Here is a 22,036-nt window from a genome sequence, read left to right on the forward strand (position 1 = left end):
TATGTATATGTAATTATAAATTTTATAAGTTGATTTCGTAATATTAAATTAGATTTAAAATTTAATTTTTAATATAATTAAAGTCTATCTTAATAAAAATTATTCGCTATGATCCTAATAATATGATAAATTTACGTTTTATAAACGAATCCACGTGACTTTTATTATTATTAATATGATAAAAATAGATTAAAATTGTTTAATTCTAAAAAATTTAAAATTAAATATGTAATTAAACTTGTTTACTATATATATAAACTTAATTATTCAAAAAGAGAGTCCGTGGTTGCATTAACTATAGTTTGTTATAGCCGAGGACACCGTTCATATATATCTTTGACATTTTTGCACTGTAAAACAAATGGTCCTCGTAGAAATTATTACACATGTATTTTGGACCAACATGTATTCATAGTTATAATTAGAGCTATATATGATAACCAATTTATTTGATAGAACCATTATACAAATAATTTAAATTTTAAATAGCACTTTCTTTGTTGAAATACTTGATTACTCATTAAAAATAAATATTTTATAATTAAAATGAGGTTATCATATAGTTAGCAAAAGTTTAGTTTTAAAAAGATAACTTTCCTTCTAATTAATGTTTTTAATGGATACTAAAACTGTTTAATTTTCAAAAGAAAATAATAAGGTATTTAGGGTTTAATTCGGAAAATAGTACTCCTTCATAAAAGTGTGTTCAAGGAGATATTTTACACTTAACCTATATTTTTACTCACCCTGCGTTGGCTCTGATTGAATTTCAAAATTTGATTAAAGGAATCAATGATATATTAGAGAGTAAAGAGTTTTCAGAAAAGAAAAATAAAAATAAAGGTTAAAATTACCTTATATACATAAGTTAGTTTAAATAGACTTTTATATGATTTTTTAAAATATTTATTTTTCACTTATATATAGTTAATTTAAACTTATATAAAAAAATTAACTTTATATATTTCCCACAAATTATTATGAAAAAATTCGTATAAATAGATCTAACTTCGCTTCTATTCTTGATTTGTTTTCTTTGATCAAGCTAAAACTTACCAATATACAAAGAACTTGTACATGCTTTTTGCATCTAATCAATGAAAGAGAGTAACATCTTAGAAAAACCATTCAAACCTTTCTCTACCGTTATGCGTTTGACGAGGTGACTGAGACAAGTTAATATTATTATTCATCATTGTTTTTTGTTTTTTTTTTTGTGTAATGACAAAATAACTTTCCCATGGCGAATGAACGATGAGGAGAACGTAGAAAAAAATTGTGTGCTGTCTGTCGTGCTTGGGATTCATGCATGTCATGTTAATCTCAGCTGCAAAAGCTTTCTGCGACCTTGCATGTGCTGTGTGCTACGTTCAGACAAAGCTTCAACAAACGCGCTTATATTTGCTTCTTTTACTTTTTCCGTTCTTCTGCAGTGATTTCAACATCAATAGTCAACACAATAAAAAAAAAGGTTAGAATTTCAAGGAGCACATAATCACTCAGAAACTCATAAATACTCAACACCTACTACTACTATCAAGATACGGTTTTAAAAAGTTTTATTATTGCAACTTTTTTAGTTTCTATATTTAATCTTTTATAGCTTAAAGTATTAATTTAAGAATTTTAAAAGGGTCTTGCGGCAAACCAAAAACCGTATATTAAAAAGGTTAAAATATTTTTTAAAAATCAAAAAGAAAATGCACTTTTACACATTTTAGTCAAAATAATTCATTTTTAATTCTTGATGTATATTAACCAGGAATTAAGGATGTTGTTAAAAATAAAAACGAGTAAAACATTTCTCGAGTGAGTATTAGTGAAGTTACTTTTTAAAAAGTTATTTGACCAGTATTACTTCTATATTAATAGGTGTTTTTTAAAAAATCTTGTAACATTTCCTATTTTAAAGTTAAAGTGATTCTTGAAAGAAAACCCACGTGTAGTCAAAACAAGTTTTAAATATCGCAGGTTAGAGAGGGAACAACACAAACTAATTAATTAATGATCCACATGGTATTACACTACAACAAAAATCACTTTAGACAACAACATAAAATTATGATATAAATTATAAAAACCGTGATCTAAAGATTATATTACAATTTTTTAAGCGTGGTATAGGTGAGTGTAGCTATAGGTAATAGACAACAGTTTTTAGTATGACAATATTTTTAAAACCGTTGCTTAAAATTCTCACAATAAACAACAATTTTACATGTTGATTTTATATCTTACATATGTTTTTAGACCACATTTTTACTAGTTTTGTCCACATAGTTTAAAGCAACAATTATATAATCATGGACTTTCATGATATTTATACATCATTTATAAAAATGTTGTTTATTATATGTTTAGACTACATTTATTTAGCCGTTGTCTATTTTAGTGTGGTCTAAACTATAAATTGTTATAGTGTTAGGTAAATTTACACACTAATCCTAAAACTGTAGGATCGTGTATTTTAATTTTGAGACTTTCAAAATAACTTTTTCTCGTAAAGATGATTTTTTTTTATACGTTTTTTTTATATTTTACTATTATTTAAAAGCAAACTAAAATAAAGTGATTTTTTAAAAAAAAAATCTGAAATGAAATAGCCCAGCTAGAAAAATATGGAATAATAGTAGTTGAATCTTATACTTGGCGTGAGGAGAGACAGTTGAAAGGACACGTGTGCAGAATCATTAGTAGTACATTTATTGATATCTGAGCATGTGATAGTACTATTTTCAGAGTTTGGTCACTCAGAAAGAAATAAGATATCAAATTCTGGAAGAAAACTTATTATGAAGCAAGAGATACACAAAACAACGCAGAACAATTTCAGTGAGAACACACTGCAAACGTGTCCAAAAATATGTCAAATGAAATTCAGCAACAACTTCAATTTTGATCATTTTAATGTCCAGTTTTGTGCTAAAGACAACGAATTCTCAACATGACATTTAATAAACCAATTTGAACTAGGTTAAAACCAGTTTGTGATTACTAGGAAAATTCCAACACACACACACAAACCAACATTTGTAGTTTTGTATTCAACAGCTTTTGTGGTGAATGAGTTGTGATAAGATGTATGATAATTAGGTTATGATGAGTTTGATTGAACAAGAGTTGGCATGGTAGTATAAATTTGAGAAGATGTGATAAGATGTGAGAAAAGTGATTTATGTTGGATGATGAATGAATAATTTGAGATGAGAATTAAAAATTGGAGTTTGGAATTTGAAGTTTGAAGAGAGAAGAGAGCATTAATTATGGGAGAAGAGATGTGACAGTGAGAAATGGGATTGTGTTGAATGAATGGGTTTGAATTTAGGTAGGAAAGAGGTTAATTATGGACCTAACTATGTCCCTATGCTATGCAAAGCTCAAGTTCCAATTCCAGTACCTCTATCTATCCACTTGCTTTTCATCCTTTTCTGCCCTCTCTATGTCCTTTCAACATTTTTCAGCTGCTTTATTTAAAATATTAAAATATATATATATATATATATATATATATATATATATATATATATATATATATATATATATATATATATATATATATAATAATGTACTTTTGATTGTATGTTTGATTTTTAGTTTGAAAATTCAGATATAAGTTTACTTTGAAGTCATAAATGATGTTTCAAATGTAGATTGCTTTTAAAATAAATCTATAAAATTTGTTCGTTGAATGAGATTTTCGGTTTTATTCAAATAAACTTAATTTTTTTAACCGCAATCCAAACACACCCTAAATTAGTGTCTTTTTAAGGTATTATAGCATCATGTGCCATTTACTTAGTTTGAGTGTTGCTTTGTTTTCAATTTTGAGTTATCTCGGAAAATTACGATTTTTGTTTTGTTAATCATCAAATTAAAATTTTAACAATTACATAGATACATGATTTTATGTTGATTGTTGGAATCTTTGATTAGAGGTCTATAGTTAGAATAATATTTTTTACCACTTCGATGTACTTATTATGCTAATTCAATAGAAAATAAATGATATATTATAAATGTTTAGCTTGAATTAGATGATATGTGATGAGTTTGGATGAAAATAGGAAATATATGTATAAAATGGCGTCATAATTTAAGTTTTATATGAGAATGTAGTGTATGACGAGGTGTGAATGTTGTATGTGTTTTCAAGTAGTTGTATTTTTAATGTGGTTTGATATGAATAATTTGATTTGAGAATGTAGTAGTTCCAAAGGTGGAAACTCTACTCTTGATTTGTTGTGTGTAATGTTTGACGTGAGAATTAAAGTGAGACCATCCTAACTCTACTAAGTATTGGATTCACATAGAAAAATATACTTAGGGTGAGAGTTAAAGGAGATCCTTATTGGTATATGTGACATTCATGGTTAAATGAATATATGAGTGATTCATCCTATTATACTCTGTGGTATGAGATGTGGCCAGGATATAACAAAAACCCTTGAAAAGTGTGGGTGGATATAACATGTGCATGGTCTCAAATTTAAATAAATACACTAAGACATCCAAAGTATTGTGTCTAATGTATGATAATTATAAGAGATTTTGGATGTGCACTGTGAAATTATGTGATTGTTTGAACTATTACATGTTTTTAAGAAATTATGTATGCATTCAATTATATGACAAATATTTTATTATGGCCATAACGTGTGAATCTATATAAATTTATGTGTGACCTTTCATTAAGGTCACAATATAGAAGTATGCATGGAAAGTACTCTCGTCCAAGCGAGAGTTCAAGCATAAGACAGTGAAGTATGCATCATTCTCACTTAAGCGAGACTATTTTCGCTTAAGCGAGAGTACCTTTCTTCAACATGCAGTACATCTCACCCAAGCGAGATTCAGCTAGCTTAAGTGAGACCTCGTGCAGTATATATATTCCCTGAGTTCAGAAGGGAAGGAGGTTGGAAGGGAACTTGAAAAAATCATCTGGGACGAGCTTTGGAAGGATGAACAACACTGAGTCTTTATTTTCTTGAGTTTCCTTCTTAGCTCTTAGGATTTCAATGGCTGCCATGAGTAGCAAATCTCTTCCCTCTTGGGACTGAATGTGATCAAATCAAACTTGGATGTAATATGGTGATATTTATATATAGCATGCATTTCTATTTTTGCTCAATATTGGTATTATTGTTATGTTATTAATGTTTGATTATATCTGATCAATAGATTCTTGGTTGTGAATTTTAGATTTGATTGGAAAGTATTTCTTAAAATTTGATTTGAATAATGATATTTGATGTATTGTGATGTTAGGAATAAATTTCAATATATCAATTGCTTATAACCTTTGATCATAATGTTGGATTAATCTGTTAAATATGTGAGGAATCAATATTCAGGAGATTAATCTTATGAATTTTAGACGTGAGAAATCAGTATAAATGATTTTTGGGTGTTGCATCAATATTGATAAATTCAGATGTTGTATATTCATATTTATCCAGATTAAGTGAGATAGATGAAATTTAATCCCAGTTTCTTTTACTAAATTTTTCTAAACTTTCCGCCTTTAATGCATTACTTTTATGCAAACTTAGTAGAACAATCAATGATAAATCAAATAAATATTTATCTATATATGCTATTTGAGATAGTTATTTATTTTAATTGAATTTGTTCTTCATGGAATGGACAATCTTGCTTAAAAATCATTATACTATAGTTAACTTTTTGTATGTTTGGTAGGAGATCAACAAGTATTTTTAATGTACAAAATAATCTCATAAAACTTTGATAGAAAATTTACCACTTATTTTAGAGACAAATTTACCAACAAAAATAATCATCAATAATAAGAATCAATCAATAATACAAAATCTAATTTAACAACAAATTTATATTTATTGATAAAAATACTAGAATAATTACGAAAATTTTATATAATGTAATAGACGTTGAATGGAATTATAAAATAAATAATCTATAAAAAGAAAGACTCACAGATTCTAATGTTTAAAGTTAAAGATCACATCAATTCTTTGATATGATTGGTTCATGACTGCTAGATTTAAATCTCATCCTCTTAGTAAAATCAAAGAACCCAACACATTCAAATACATAGCATTTTAACTCACTTGATAACGAGAGAGTGTGGAAAAAGTTCTTGCTCAAAATAAGGAACAACCTATAACAAGGTGATTCTTCCACTAAATGGTGAGTTGAAGGTAAAATCCAGGAATGTTGGTGAATCTGTTTATAATTTTTATACGAGGTTCTAAGTCTGTGAATGGATCTTTTTTTTTTCATCTGAGAAGAGATTTTGGAGTTATGAAAGATTGATAGATTTGTTCTTGTGATGGAAGAGAGACAGTGGGAGCATTCTATTTTGAGAAATTGTTGAATGGCACCTCTGATTCATTCCCACACCATACCTCGCGTGCACGTCAAGAGAACTGTTCATAATAATTCTTCCTTTTTCTCTCATCTTTCTTGCCTCTCCTCTAATTAGATAAAAGGACAATTTCCGTTCGTTGCCCATCATTCTTCACTTTCACCAAAATGGAATATCTGTTTCTTCTTATTTCACCATCTTTTCTAGTTTAACCCCTAATTCAATATGGACCATGTGACTCTGCATTTTTCACCTTCTTCTTCTCATCACCATAAACTATGCTAAAATTTAATCATTTTTTTTTATTTTTTGCATTATCTCATATTAAAACAAATTCGTATTTACTCAAGTACTCGAGGTGTTTAATACAAGATTTGTACTACACTCTACACATTTTCTTTATACCTTTACCCAATGAACAACGGAATTGTGACGTTAAAATTAGGTTTTTATGAGCAATAATAGGATATTGTCCTCATATATACTGTGCGGACGTTGAAGAAAACTGTATTATTCACTCATTTAAATTATTATTCTTTTTATGCTCTGACATATATTCTTTCAATAAATGAAATTCATATGAAATTTATTAAAACATTTTTTTTTTCATTCGAGTCATATCATGGAAAATATCAATTACCACACCTTTTGTAAAAATCATTTCTTGTCTTATATCAATAATAATTTTTTTTTATATTAATCGTAAACTTTTACATTTTTTGTAACACAAACATAAATAAGCAAGGCCATGGATAAGGTAACGCATTTGATGACAAAAATTAAAATAAAAATAAAAAATATGTTTGGACATGACATGTCACTTGATTGTTTTTTAGTTACTAAATTAAAAGAAATTTGAAAATGGAAAATTTTCATTCATCCTGTTTCGAACACAAAAAACAATTAGAAGATTTCATCTCCTAGTTCCTCAAATAATTCAAGACACTTCATATTTAATCACAGTTTTAACCATCACAACTTCCACTTCCCACATGAAAAACACATCATCAATCCTTCATCTTAGTAGAATCGAACTCACCACCATCAATCAGAACTACAACCATTCACAAACCTCGTCATAACTTCCATCTCATCACAAAAAGTCACAAAAAAAAAAAAACCATTACCAATTCCAAATTAATTTAAAACTTATCGAGAAAGAGGAAAATGAATATAATCATCTTGATATTTTAATTGAATATATATATATATATATATATATATATATATATATATATATAAAGATTTAAAATTAAGTTATAGTTTTTCATAACTTTCAATCAAATTTATGTTAAAATAATATGTTGTATAAAGTATCTAAAATTTTTATATTTTTTAATTAAAACTCACTGTTTATTGACGTAGACATGACAATATGATTTTACAATATGAAAAAATGAATTTGAACAATAAAACAAACCAAGTTCTAGAATCCAAATCACTTTTATAAAAAGTTTATTATTTTATTTTATAAATTAAATATTAAAATAAAAATCAAACTAACTACGTGAAGATACGAAACTTTGAACTTTGATAAAAATAATTAGTTTCAAAAGATTTTTTTCTCTATTGTCTAAATTTGTGATTTTTTTTTACTTAACTCCAAAATAAAATAATTGTGTCATCCTTTAATAACTCAATTAAAAAATATTAAATTTTTGGACATTTTAATACAATAAAAAATATTTAATCAAAATCTAACTAAAAATATTTAAATTTACAAGAACTAAAACTTAATTAAACCTTGCTAATAAAAAAATATATTAAAACCAAAATTTAATGTGATACTTGCATTGAATGATTTATTGGATTCTTTCCCTTGTATTTAAGCACTCCTATGAAATTATCTAACACTTATTTTATAATCTGTTTCCCCATGTGAATGTTGAATGAATTTGGTAAAATGAGAAGTCACTTTTCGATTCAGAAAATGTAAATGACATCTCATGTTCATTTACAGCACCTCTGCTCTCTGAGCATCCATAGTTAATTGGCAGAACAGTGTAAGAGCATTTAATCTTATCACTCACCATTTCTCATTTTCTTTTAAACCTTGCAAATGCTTCTTCTTCTTCGTCTTCTGTCAATTTCTTCTTTTACAATGGAGAACTCCAAAATCATTAGCCTAAAAAACTCTAATTATGAACTACGTACCACAAGCTATGAAGTCCGGACACACCATATTAACGGTGTGTCCTGTGTCCGATACGTATTGGATACCGACACATGTACATACTTGTAAGACACACTTATCAGTAAAGTGTTTAATTTGAAAGACATTTTTTTTATTTTTGACACGACTCAAACACAATGTTAATAACAACAGATTCAATGATTTTCTAAAAAACCCATAAATTTGTAAACTTATCACATAAATTTCTATTATGATTATAAAAATAAGAAAAAAATATTATATGATTACTATTTTTCACTTTTTTTGAATATTAGATAGATAGATTAGATTGATTTTTGTATTAGTTAAAAGTTTGAAACTAATATGTATATATATGTCGTGTCTCGTGTTCTATGTTTATTTAATTTAACCTAATTTCTGTGTCCGTGTTGTATCGAGTACGTGTATGTATCCGGGCTTCATACCACATGTCAAGATAAAATACAATAATTTGTTCAATTATGGGTACTGTAGAAGACAAAATAGATATTTTCTAACTTTTGTATACAATACCCAGATTGAAGAAAATAGATTGAATAGTAAGTATTAGATAGAGGCAAAGGTGGTGTAGTCAAAGTTATTGTGCTTAATTAATGGAGGTTCAAAGGGGCACTTTCAATGTCTCTTCCAAACACCATGCGTGAGCCACTCACATATATAAGATTCAAGAAACCCATCAAAATCATTCATCCCTAGCTTCATTTTTATGCCATTAATACCAACCCCACCTTTCAATCTTTTCCTAATCATCAATCTCATGCTTAAAATACAATCTTTTTTTAATAAAAAAACAAAAAGGTGGCCCCTTTCTTAGATTCATAACAAAACAGTATTTAAGTCATCACTTAATCACACAAAAGATAATAGTTTGAATGAAATTGAACTTCAATTTGTTCATTAAAGCTTTAAATTGAAATGTTGTATATGAAAAATTATAGTTGAAAAAAGAATAACATGATTACATAAAATAATTATGGTTCTTTTTCTTGCCACTGTTATACCTAACAAGTTTAATTCACTTACTTTTTTTTTTCACAAGTCTGATCTAATATTTATTTTAATTGGATAAATTTGATTTATTTATTTCCTCAACATGTAAAAACTTAATAGAAATTCAGAAGTAATAACACAGCATCAATGTCACTTTAACATAGAGTTTGATAAACATCTCCTACAATTTAAAAGTAATTTTAGGTACTTCCTCTACTAAAAAAACTCATATTTCCTACCAATTTTGTTTTAAAATTTTTTTCATAAGAAATACTTACAAATTTTGTTGTGAAAAAAAATTACAATAAATTTCTACCGATTTTTTTACAAAATATTTTGTATAAAACACTTTTCATAACAAATTTTATAAAAAATACTTGTAAATTTTATAATTTTGTAGGATATGATTACTCACGAAGAAATTATCTGTCAATTAAAATTTTTAAAAAAATGGTAGAAAAAAAATATTTTCTTGTAAATTTTTTTAATAAATTTGCAAAAAAAAAATTATGTAATATAAGAATTTTTAGTAATCTTCACTCGTATTATTCTTATTTGTATAAAAATATTTATTAAAATTTAAAAAATTAAGGCTAACCAGTGTCTTCAGCTCAGCACCAATTACAAAATACATGTTTTTTTAATATTTTATTAAATTCTTAACTAATCCTCTTTAAGACATTGATTAACATGATCCAAAAGTATAATTAATGAAGGAAGAATCAATTGTGTGTTTGATGAAATTGCAGTCCCTGTAATTATTTTTTTTAAACAATTTTCAACGGCAGTGGATCCATATATCCTATATAATGATTTTATTGAAAGTCCTAAGTCCTACCTAACATGAACTAGGTGTAACAACTGACACCTTTACACATTTTTTTCTTCCTCTACAGTTTCTATATCGACATTCTTTAGTTATAAGATAAACCAAAATTAGTATAGTAGCTACACAAAATAGGGTCAAAATAGTATTTTGAACGAAAACTAAAGTGCCAAAAGTGTTTATGACACTCATGACACTCTTCCCCCTCTCTCTCTCCTATTTAATCCACCCCTTCCCTTAACTCTTTTCACTCTCACTCTCATACACAACCACCATTTTTCCTTTCTCTTTTGCTCTTTTGCTCCTTCTTCCTCACACCCTTTTCTTCATTTTCACTCGCCATGGCGAAAAAACAGATCTTTGCTCATGTTTTCATTTGGGTTGTAATGCTCTCAGTTGGAGCCTCTTGTGCTAAAGCAGAAGAAGAAGGAGAAGCTGCTGATAGGATTTTGGCACTTCCTGGACAACCTAAGGTGTCATTTCAGCAGTTTTCTGGCTATGTTACTGTCAACAAGGTTGCTGGTAGAGCTCTCTTTTACTGGCTCACTGAAGCTGCACAAAATCCTCTCACCAAACCTTTGGTCATTTGGCTCAATGGAGGTTAGAAGTTACATCTTCCAACCATTCAAACCTCTTCTCTTTCTTACCACAAAAACCACTCAACCACTGTGATTTTGATGATCCAAAATTACTATCCTTTCTTACACACCAGAACACGCTTTGATTAAGGAACAACAATTGCATGCAAATTTTGTGTTCTGTAACGCTCTGTACATAGCTGAAGTCACTGTTATATCGGCTCTTGATTAGAGAATGGTTTTGGTTTTCTTTTCCTCATTTGGTATTTTCAATCTTTTGCTTTTGGTAATGCTATCAAAGGGTTCAAAAATACAGCTAATACTATTTTGCTACCGACATACCAGTCAACGAAATGTACAAAATACCACTGTATTTTTTTGAACCCTTTAAATATTTTTCTGTGCATCATTAATTAATGAGATGTTTTACTTCTTTTCCTTAAATACCGCTTATGATGGGTAAGCTTGGTTTGACTTGAAATTCAATGAAAACATTTATTCTTTTTCCGTGTTACTACTCACTTTTTATTGCATTTCTGGGGTGTTGAATCGGAGGGAGAAAACGAAAAAAATGAAAAATTTAAAAATGAAATTTGGATGTGGAAATGCATTGAATTTTTGTACCGTGAAAGAAACAAAAGAAAGTGTAGGTAGAGCCCACATGAGTGGGTTGGCAAATGGCAATGGATAGCTTGGAATGATGACCTAACTAACGATGAATGGTACACACAGTGAACTTCTGCACTCTTTTTTTTCTCTCTCTCTCTCTCTATTTCTTTTTTCTGTGTATGAATCACAGATACATACACAGACGCACACTTACACACGCATGGCACTTAATGCTTGAAAGCAACTAAAAACCAGACTCATTAATGATTAAATAGGTTCTGAGCCATTATTTAAGGTTCTGTTATGCAACTTGTCAGCTGCCATTGCCACACCATCAATGCAACCCTATGTTTAGCACAATGCCTACACCTTTCTCTCCCTGTAATGCACATTTATATCTATCTAACCATTTAATTCAGCTTTAATTAATCTCATTAAATCCTTTCTCACCAAAACATACTCAATTTCTAACTCATTAAGCAACTCATGCTCACATCTTTATAAGGAAACATATGCATAACACTTTCTAATATCAACCTTTTCTTTTACTACTACTACTTAGAATCAATACCTTCTAACTCTTTTATTAATTCTGCACTTCTTTTTACATGTTATAGTAATTTTAGATGCATCTTATATTTCTCCAACATCTATGCTATTTTATAGAAAATTGAGTGTAAATGAAGTAGTTGGACAAATAATATAAACAACTGTAAAACCATAAATAAGGGTAATTTGGTCAAAATCTATATCTGTAAAAATCTTAAAGAAAGAGAGTAGTGAAGAGATTTTTTTTCTCAAGTAGTAGGGAGATTTTAGGAGGATGTATTATTACTCTATCATAATTTTCTGAGACATGATAATCGAAATCAGATTTGTTAAAGATAAAGGTCAAAATAATCAATGAATAAGGAAATGTTTGAACATCATGATAAAGAAATATTACAGTAAACTCAATTTATTTATCTTGGAATTTTCTTTTTCTGCTAAATCCATTTTCTAACACTGCAATTTTGTTGTATATTAGGTCCAGGATGTTCATCAGTGGCATATGGAGCATCTGAAGAAATTGGACCATTTAGAATAAACAAAACAGCTTCTGGGCTATACACTAACAAGTTTTCATGGAACACTGTGGCCAACCTCTTGTTCTTGGAAGCTCCGGCCGGCGTCGGCTTTTCCTACACCAACCGCTCCTCCGACCTCCTTGACACCGGCGACCACCGCACCGGTAGGTCCCACAACCCTCCATCCACATTAATTGCCACCACCGTTCACGCTTCATATATTTTTCCTATAGTGTGATGATTTTCTTGGTAGGCCATGGAAAATAATAAAGATGTACATGTCATATAACTGGTGAGAAAATGTTAATTACTGCTTCTATAACATTATTATTATTTGTTATTATTATTATGAGTTGATATGTGTGTCCCCGAACATAATTGCCAGTTGATAATGATGGACCAATTTTGGTGGTCCACGTTTATCACATATAATAATTTATGTATTGACCAACCACGTACCTCATCAACATAGCCACATTGTACTTGCACCACTCGCTCCAGTACAAAAATTTCTCATCATCGTAGTTGAAACTTCCAAAACGTGATTCAGCTGAAAACAACACCTAGAGACTAGAGTTCAGCTTTACCACTTTTCACATCCATTTGATGACTTTATTAGCAACAAAATGTTGGTCTCTCGAAAACGAATCATATACGAAGTTATGATGATATCTACCAACTCATTTTCTTTGTTTCCCCTTAAACGTCTCTTCATAAATATATAGTGATTAATCATTTCTCTAATCAATGACTAATGAATTCTGTTATGTGTGTTGAATTCACTGTTCAGCTCAAGACTCTCTGGAATTTGTCCTCCAGTGGCTGGAACGGTTCCCCCGTTACAAACACCGGGAACTTTATATCACCGGAGAGAGCTATGCGGGCCATTATGTTCCTCAATTGGCTAAGGAAATCATGAACTATAACGCAAAAAGCAAGCACCCCATCAATCTGAAAGGCATAATGGTTAGTGAGTTGAAACTTGAAATGAAATTTAGTATATTGAATGAGGTATGGTTAATGATATATATGAAAAAATGCAATGCAGGTAGGAAATGCAGTGACAGACAACTACTATGATAACTTGGGGACAGTGACATATTGGTGGAGCCATGCTATGATCTCGGACCAGACTTACCGGCAATTGATGAGTACATGTGATTTTCACCGGCAGAAGGAATCTGATGAGTGTGAATCAGTGTATAGCTATGCCATGGATCAAGAATTCTGTAACATTGATCAGTACAACATCTATGCTCCTCCATGCAACAACTCTGATGGTAGTACCTCTCCCACCCGCCACACCATGCGCTTACCTCACCGACCCCATAAGGTATCACTTTAATTTTCACTACTACAATATTCTCCCTCCCAGTGTAATCATTTTCTTCATAATTCTGTCTAGTCACATCACATCTTTTTAGAAGAAACATCTTAGTGTTCAATACATGAGATCAACATACCCTGATAAATAACTAACTATCCCCTTTAAATATTTGATTAGAGATTTGATTTTCAACTCTGTTTGTGTGAAGAGCAGATAAAGATGTCATTATCTTAAATGAGTTTTATGCACTGATAGAATTAGTCTTTGAATAGTTGACATTAACTTTATCGTATGATATTGTTTCTTTCTGTATATATGACACATAATCTTGTTCATAGGAGCTTATGGAAAATTTATGTATTCACAGGCTTTTAGGCATTGGTCTGGCTATGATCCATGTACAGAAAAGTATGCAGAGATTTACTACAACAGGCCTGATGTTCAGAAAGCCCTCCACGCTAACACAACTAGAATCCCTTATAAGTGGACTGCTTGCAGGTAAGTTTGTGCTGTAGACTTTATGAAAGGTTGAAGTTATCGCAATTATATAAAAAGGGTTTAAATTGATGATTGTGTTGGTTTTTATTTGGTGCAGTGAGGTTTTGAATCGGAACTGGAATGATACAGAGGTATCTGTTCTTCCCATTTATAGAGAGTTGATAGCTCACGGAATAAGAGTTTGGGTGTTCAGGTTGGTTTTGAAATGCATATAGTTCAAGTATATCGTTTTTATCTTAGAACCGGAGTTTCACTTCTATTGAACTAAAGTTTATATTAAAAGTTAAAATAAGTTATTAGATTGAAACATTAATTTTGAAGTTTTGACTAGAGAACAGGATCAAGAACATCTAAAGAACCGTGCCTAAGTTTTTCTCTCACACGAGATAGTGCAGTTGGCAAGAAATGATCAAGTGAAAGATTAATGGTTAGATGATTATGAATTATGTTTGACACTTTTTGCTAATACAGTGGGGACGTGGACTCAGTGGTGCCTGTCACAGCAACAAGATATGCCCTTGCACAGCTTAAGTTGTCAACTAAAATACCATGGTATCCTTGGTATGTCAAGAATCAGGTAAGTGTGTTTCAAAACTGTTCTTCCTCTCTCATATACATTTATGAGTAATTACTACTTAGCAGTTATTGCCATATGTGTTACGCTGTTTTACTGCTATTACCTATCTAGCTAGGGTTTATAATGAGTCTCCAATGGGACACTTCTGCACATGAAAACGAAACTTTATTAGAGTGGATAATGAAGCTTAATTATGACAAAGAAATAGTCAACTATAGATTAATGCTCTTGCACCCTAGGGTAGTTAATTAAACATTTCTGGTGTGTGTTGTTTCAAAATCAACCTTCACCTGAGGCCAAACGGTGAACTTTAAAGTGTGAAGGTCCTTGTCCTACCTTCAATCATTATTTGAAAATGTTCCTTTACCAACATTTACCTACAGCTTCTAGCCCCTACTTAAGTTTCATCCTCCATTGTTGAGCAAACCTACACTTTGGCCCAAAACTAAAAAAGCAGCAATTATGTTGAGGCAAGAGCTACTGCTATATTATATATACACAGTAAATAGAGTTCTCAAACTATCATGTTCACTGCAATTTCTCATCACATGTGATGCACAGGTGAATCCTTAAAGGATGCATGTGGATACTTTGATATGTATATATCCACATTTAAATTATGAGTGTCATTTAAGAGGATACAGTACGAAGTGAATGCAAGTTTTTCTGTATATAATATATGGGTGTATTTTTTTTGTTTTGAATGAAAATGGAAAATTCAATTGACATGTAAACTGTGGAATTTAGAAAGTGAGGGAAATTTTGTGGTGTCTATGTGAAGGTTGGAGGGTGGACAGAGGTGTACGAAGGAGTAACATTTGCAACAGTGAGAGGAGCAGGGCATGAAGTGCCTCTATTCAAGCCAAGAGCAGCACTTCAATTATTCACATCATTCCTTGCAGGAAAGCCTCTTCCCAAGTCATAAACCAGCAAAATATAATGTTATTAAGGGAAAATGGGGTGACAAAAAGAAAAGAATGACAAAGGTAAAAAAAAAAGAGAGAGAGAGAGAGAAAAAAACAAGTGTAAAAGTCAGAGATGCTAATTTCTATTGTCTTGTTATCGTTCTGAACAAATGTGACATTTTTCGTTGTCAACAAATTAACTGAAATTTGTATTTTTTTTTTTTTGTAGTGAAATAACTTCTATATTTTTAACAGAAAATTTCTTCAAAACTTATCTAATTTGTATCCAAACAAGGCTTATTAAGTAAACCGAAACAAAGAAGTTAAAAACAGGGCATGTCTAGTTTACGTATTAATAGGTCAAGGAAAATGTTAAAAAATACAAAAGACATGGTGGGAATGTTATCCAAAGATTTAAGAATTGGTACCATATTCTCTTATTGGCAAGCACATTAATATGGTCCTACAATTTGAATTAGATAATTAAACAATATGTTATGGCATACCATGTTTGACACAAGAGAGACTTTCCTTCATTCCTTGCATCATTTTCGTTTTTCTGCAAAATTAAGGTACCTAATGTTGGAGACAAGTGCCACGTTTTTTATTAACTATACATTTTGACTATATAAAAGATAATGAAGTAAAATGTTTACCATAGATGTCGGGTCAACTTTCGAATTTTATTGCTCCTTGTATAGAAATTTTGTGAAGGGTCTAGAAGGTGCTTCTAAAACTCTTCACGTATCGTTTAATGATGATTCTTTGTATGTTGTCGTCACTAATTAAATCATGTTCTTTTCATTTCCTAAATTGTGTGATTATTGTACATTTATTCTTACAAATAATTGGTCTCTTTGTCTAGGGTCTTTGTGGGTGTTTGAAAATTACATCTAATAAGCATGTGTGATAAAAAAAAGTTATGTCAAATTACAATGATTATCATCGTAACTTGTTTTCCACGCATCAAACTACAAAACACATCAAAACAAACACGCATGTAATGGAAGAAAATATTAGTCAATTAATCATGGTTGATTGTTAAAACATGATTGGAATGAGAAACAAAAATAGATATTTGTTTCAAGAATTTTCTAACACTGACAATTTGCTTGCATTTCAAGGGTTTAGGGTTAATCGATTCTAAATGTCTACAAGTTTCTTTGACGATATTAGCTTTTTGTTAACCCACACCACAAACACGCATTATATATATGATAATTATTAATTTTCCTTCTATAGTTAATAAAGATATTAAGAAAATCCAAACAAAATTAATAAAATTAAAAATTTATACTAAAACTATAATTTTACGTCAGAAATTAATATTATTTCCAATACAAAATATAAAATAATGAGTTTCTTTCCAATCGTAATTTAGAATTCAATTTTTGAAAAGTAAACTATGTATGTAAATATTTAGCATGATATGCTATATAAGTAACTTTGTAATCAATATGTGCTATTCGGTGAAAAACTCTACAATGCAATACAAAAACCATTGTAAGTGATAACATATAACTTTCTCCATAAATGACTTCAAATAAAATAAAGTAAGTTAACACTATCATCTCTAACTCTCTTCTTTCTATTTGCTGCTAAAATTGAAGTGTGGAATCAAGGAAGTGTTATTATTGCTCTACAACAACACCACAAATATGCTTCTTTGTTGTAATTGCAGGACTTTATGAAAACCACGTATTGACCAAATAACTTTCTTTCTACTTTTGGTGTGAATCAAAGGCCATTTTGTGCTTATTTTCATTCGATTTAGAGAACAGTGGAGAAGGAAATTGTCGTGAAAGAACCTGAAAAAGCAGCAATGGAGCCCAGATGTGAACTAATTTTGTGATGATGTGAGTCATGGTTTACACTTTATATATCAAACTAAAATAATACCACCTTTTTTATTGTCTGTCTATTCTTAATTAAGTTTCTGCCGTCCAAATTATTCACCATCACATCTCTAACACTGTTGTTATCACTACCAAATTCCCTTTCTCAACGATTTTAAATATTATTATGTTTATAACTTTTCTCTTTTTTTCAAAAAGAAAACACTATCTGGAGACATGAATGTGTACGTCTCAGTATTTGCTTCAATATAATAACAAAAATACACAGTTTTTTTTCGTATTATTAAGAAATTTGTCCAAATCTAATAAAAAGTTTGTAGTAAACAAAGTTGGCACCAGAAAAAGGAAGAAAAACTCCACCAAAGGAAAAAGACAAGGGTCCAACAAGTCAAAAGCATAACAGTAGAAGAAGAAACTCTTGCATGAACCTAATTAATTTAGAATACATCATCATGTGAACAAAGTTTATATAAGTTCTAAAATAGCTCCTCCAAATATGTTTCTTTCAACGGGTTATTTTATTTCAAAATATTTATTGAATTTATAACTACATTCTGTTTTCTTAATGAAAAGAAGGTGTCTCATCATAATAATATTTCAAGATGAAAATCACTTTTTATTTATTTGCTTATTTTAAAAATAAATTCACTAATTGTCACTTGTATACACAATAGAACACATATCTAAATCATATACGCTTTTCCAAAGTATATCTGTTCTTCTGACATCAATTTTAGTTATTGTCTGTTTTATTGTTTTATAGTTCCGTGTAATTTTGTCTTTTTCAAAAGGTATTTGGATGGATTAAAAGAATATTTATAGATCTCAGCTTTTTATACGTCAAAATCCACACCATATAAAAAAATTAAGGGAGCTCAAATAATTAAGAAAAGAAAAATATTTTTAAAAAAAAAGGTGCGAGTCGTACATACCAACCAGAACAAGGACCAGTACGAAAAATTTCAATATTTTAAGGATAGATCGTAATTGGTAGTAACAAGCAGTAGAAAGAAAACGAATTCGAGATTGGTCATAGAAATCGCAGCCACGCCAATATTTTTCATATTATCATTGTCATTACTATTATTATTATATTTATTTTATCTTTTTAAAGCTCCTAAAAGAGCTCTTTCTTCTCCTTCACTTTCTCCATATTAACACAACTGTGTTTGCCTTCATAAAAGTCAAAATAGAGCGTTCAGTGCTTTTGATACTTCTTCTGTCCTTCCAGATCTTGCTCACCGTTCAATTCTCCTGCTTCTTCTTCACTCAGATTTTTGTTGGGTGTTCCTCATATCAAGGAGGGAAATAAAGGTAATTTTTTTTTGTGTGTTCCATTTTCTTGTTTTATAATTATCCTGTTGTTATGCTTCCTGGTTCATCTGGGGGTTGCAATATCTTTATTTTTCTGGTTTTGTTATGGGTTTTGTTCTGTATTTATGATAAAAGTTAGTTTTGTTTTGGGGGTTTCTGCAGGCAGAAGGAGGATTTTCATCTTGGCCACATGAACTTTTGGTGTTGAATTTGGTTGGTGAGAAATCGTTGAAGTGGGTGTATTGGAGGATTGTGGAGAAGGAAGTGTTGAGCTTGATTTTGGGGTTCAAAAAGGTTGGAAGTGGTTTTGGTGATTGTTGTTTGTTGAAGTGGGGTTTTTCAATGGCTGTAGAGGAGTCTGAGTCTGTGATTGGGGAGCTAGAAAGAGAGGAGAACTTGATTGCTGCAGTAAGGCATATTGTGAAGGCACTAGGGCCGAATAAGACCCTTACCAGTGATGCCAAGAAAATTCTGGCAGATCTTGGGACTAGATTGTCCTCCATGTCCGTACCTAGTGAGAAGGAGGAGGGAAAACAAGGACAAGGAGGGGAGGGCGGTGATGATCATGATGGTGGTGCTGATGATGATGATGATGATGATGATGATGATGATGAGGGTCTTAGTGCTATTGAAGAAAGACTTAATGTGATTCAGGAGAAAATTATGAGATGGGAAGAGGATCAGTCCATGATTTGGGATTTGGGAACTGAAGAAGCATCTGAGTATCTGAATGCTGCTAACGAGGCCCGCAGGTTGATTGAGAAGTTGGAAAGTTTGCATTTGAGGAAAGAGGATCAAGAGTACGAGTTTATGCAGAGGGCCTATAGTGTTCTTCAAACTGCTATGGCACGCCTTGAAGAAGAATTCAGGAACTTGCTTATCCAGAACAGGCAACCTTTTGAGCCTGAATATGTTTCTTTTCGTTCCAGTGAGGAAGATGCTGTTGATGAGAACTCCATAATCTCTATAGGTGATGAATCAGTTGAGGAATCACTTCAAAGAGATAGTGTCAGCAGAGCGTCAGAGGAGCATATCATTGATTTGGTTCATCCGGCCGTGATCCCGGATCTCAGGTGTATTGCAAACTTACTTTTTGCTTCAAATTATTGCCAGGAATGTTCCAATGCTTATATCATTGTCCGGAGGGATGCCCTAGATGAGTGCCTCTTCATTCTTGAAATGGAAAGGCTCAGCATCGAGGACGTTCTGAAAATGGAGTGGGGTACTTTGAATTCCAAAATCAAAAGATGGATTTGGGCTGTCAAAATCTTTGTTAGGGTGTATCTTGCAAGTGAGAGGTGGCTTAGTGACCAGATTTTTGGGGAGGGTGAGCCTGTTGGTCTATCTTGTTTTGTTGATGCATCTAAGGCTTCGATATTGCAGCTTCTGAATTTCGGTGAAGCCATGTCCATTGGCCCTCACCAACCTGAGAAATTGTTCCGTGTTCTTGACATGTACGAGGTTCTGCAAGACCTTATGCCAGACATTGATGCTTTGTACACAGATGAGGTTGGTTCCTCGGTTAAAATTGAATGTCATGAAGTTCTGAAGAGACTAGGCGATTGTGTGAGGGCAACATTTTTTGAATTTGAAAATGCCATTGCAACAAATGTATCATCAACCCCTTTTGTTGGTGGTGGGATACATCCTTTAACCAAATATGTTATGAATTATCTCAGAACCCTTACAGACTACAGTGACATACTCAATCTACTTCTGAAGGACCAGGAAGAGGAGAAATCCATTTCGCTGTCACCTGACATGAGCCCTGGTACAGAAGAAGATAGCAGAAGCCAGGGATCTCCATGTAGAGTTTCCTCAATGGCCCTTCACTTTCGATCACTCGCATCTATCTTGGAAAGCAACCTCGAAGAGAAGTCTAAGTTGTACAAAGAAGTCTCCTTGCAGCACTTGTTCTTGATGAACAACCTGCATTATATGGCTGAAAAGGTGAAGGGGTCTGAACTCAGGCTGGTATTTGGAGATGAATGGATTCGAAAGCGCAATTGGAAGTTTCAGCAGCATGCAATGAAGTATGAGAGGGCTAGTTGGAGTTCCATTCTTTTCTTACTAAAGGATGAAGGGATTTTTGTTCCGGGTACAAGTTCGGTCTCAAAAAGTCTTCTTAAAGAGAGGCTACGAAGCTTCTACCTTGGCTTTGAGGATGTTTACAGGATCCAGACAGCTTGGCTTATCCCAGATATTCAGCTTCGCGAAGATTTAAGGATTTCTATATCTCTCAAAGTAATCCAAGCTTATAGAACTTTTGTTGGAAGGCATAACACTCACATAAGTGACAAAATCATTAAGTACAGTGCTGATGATTTAGAAAACTTCCTTTTGGATTTCTTTGAAGGATCTCAAAAGTGGTTGCAAAATCCTCATAGAAGGTAGTGATAGCAGATAGGCAAGAATAATCCTGTTCTCTTTACAGGCTTGTATGTGTTCATAAACAGTTTAGGGTCCATGTCAAAACCTTATTGTCCCACTTAGTGTGTATTATATTTAATGATTGTAAGAGCTTCATTGGCCATTTTGCAATGTATTATTCTTTTGATTTACTTAAATTTGATTTGATTCCAAAATAGAGTAATACCATATCCTCATGTTTTCTTTCTCCTGAAGTTCATCTATGTGTTCAACACATGCAATAAATCTAAAAGGATGGAGTAATATCTGGCTATAATGAAGAACATGGTTCTATAATATTGAAATTCTCTGGTAATTCAATTCCCACCACACCTTAGCACGGTTATAACTTGCATAGAATTTTAGGTTATGTTTATTGAGGCATACAAGACCATAAACCAATTGAGATACTTGGTAAGCACTTTGACTCCAGTGAATGGTCATCAAAGAAATCTTTTGTGGTCAAAATCTAGAAATAGCATTTGAAATGGCTCTTGATAAGAATAAAGATATATTATAAATCTGACCTGTAGCTGGTGTCATTATATGGAATGAAGACATTTG

The 22,036-nt window shown here is 31.2% G+C and overlaps 2 protein-coding genes across 3 annotated transcripts; both read left to right on the top strand.

The window, feature by feature from the left end:
• The first annotated feature begins 10,570 nt into the window (after positions 1-10,570).
• SCPL25 (serine carboxypeptidase-like 25) lies at positions 10,571-16,110 on the top strand. The gene is made up of 8 exons (XM_028070302.2): positions 10,571-10,932; positions 12,547-12,750; positions 13,377-13,552; positions 13,635-13,919; positions 14,281-14,411; positions 14,509-14,604; positions 14,883-14,988; positions 15,770-16,110. Exons 1-8 carry the CDS (start codon positions 10,674-10,676, stop codon positions 15,911-15,913), a joined length of 1,401 nt encoding a protein of 466 aa, XP_027926103.1. The 5' UTR covers positions 10,571-10,673; the 3' UTR covers positions 15,914-16,110.
• Positions 16,111-18,763: 2,653 nt separating this feature from the next.
• Positions 18,764-21,648, top strand: EXO70E1 (exocyst subunit exo70 family protein E1). Of its 2 annotated transcripts, none has more exons than XM_028072323.2 (2): positions 18,764-19,063; positions 19,203-21,648. In XM_028072323.2, the coding sequence occupies exon 2, from the start codon at positions 19,406-19,408 to the stop codon at positions 21,455-21,457; it is 2,052 nt and encodes a 683-aa protein (XP_027928124.2). In that variant the 5' UTR covers positions 18,764-19,063; positions 19,203-19,405; the 3' UTR covers positions 21,458-21,648. The 2 variants fall into 2 exon arrangements, with proteins under 2 accessions (XP_027928124.2, XP_027928123.2); XM_028072322.2 differs by having other exon boundaries at positions 18,765-19,063; positions 19,226-21,648.
• Positions 21,649-22,036: the final 388 nt, after the last annotated feature.

Source organism: Vigna unguiculata, chromosome 5 (assembly GCF_037176805.1).
Source record: "Vigna unguiculata cultivar grain cowpea cultivar isolate G323 ecotype 2 chromosome 5, ASM3717680v1, whole genome shotgun sequence".
Classification (NCBI taxonomy): domain Eukaryota; kingdom Viridiplantae; phylum Streptophyta; class Magnoliopsida; order Fabales; family Fabaceae; genus Vigna; species Vigna unguiculata.

Excerpts from the sequence above, each read along its gene's own strand:
- SCPL25 (XM_028070302.2), top strand. The coding sequence starts at position 10,674 with ATGGCGAAAAAACAGATCTTTGCTCATGTTTTCATTTGGGTTGTAATG. Across the intron at positions 13,553-13,634 it reads TCAATCTGAAAGGCATAATG|GTAGGAAATGCAGTGACAGA; the intron begins GTTAGTGAGTTG and ends AATGCAATGCAG. Across the intron at positions 14,605-14,882 it reads ATAAGAGTTTGGGTGTTCAG|TGGGGACGTGGACTCAGTGG; the intron begins GTTGGTTTTGAA and ends TTGCTAATACAG.
- EXO70E1 (XM_028072323.2), top strand. The coding sequence starts at position 19,406 with ATGGCTGTAGAGGAGTCTGAGTCTGTGATTGGGGAGCTAGAAAGAGAG.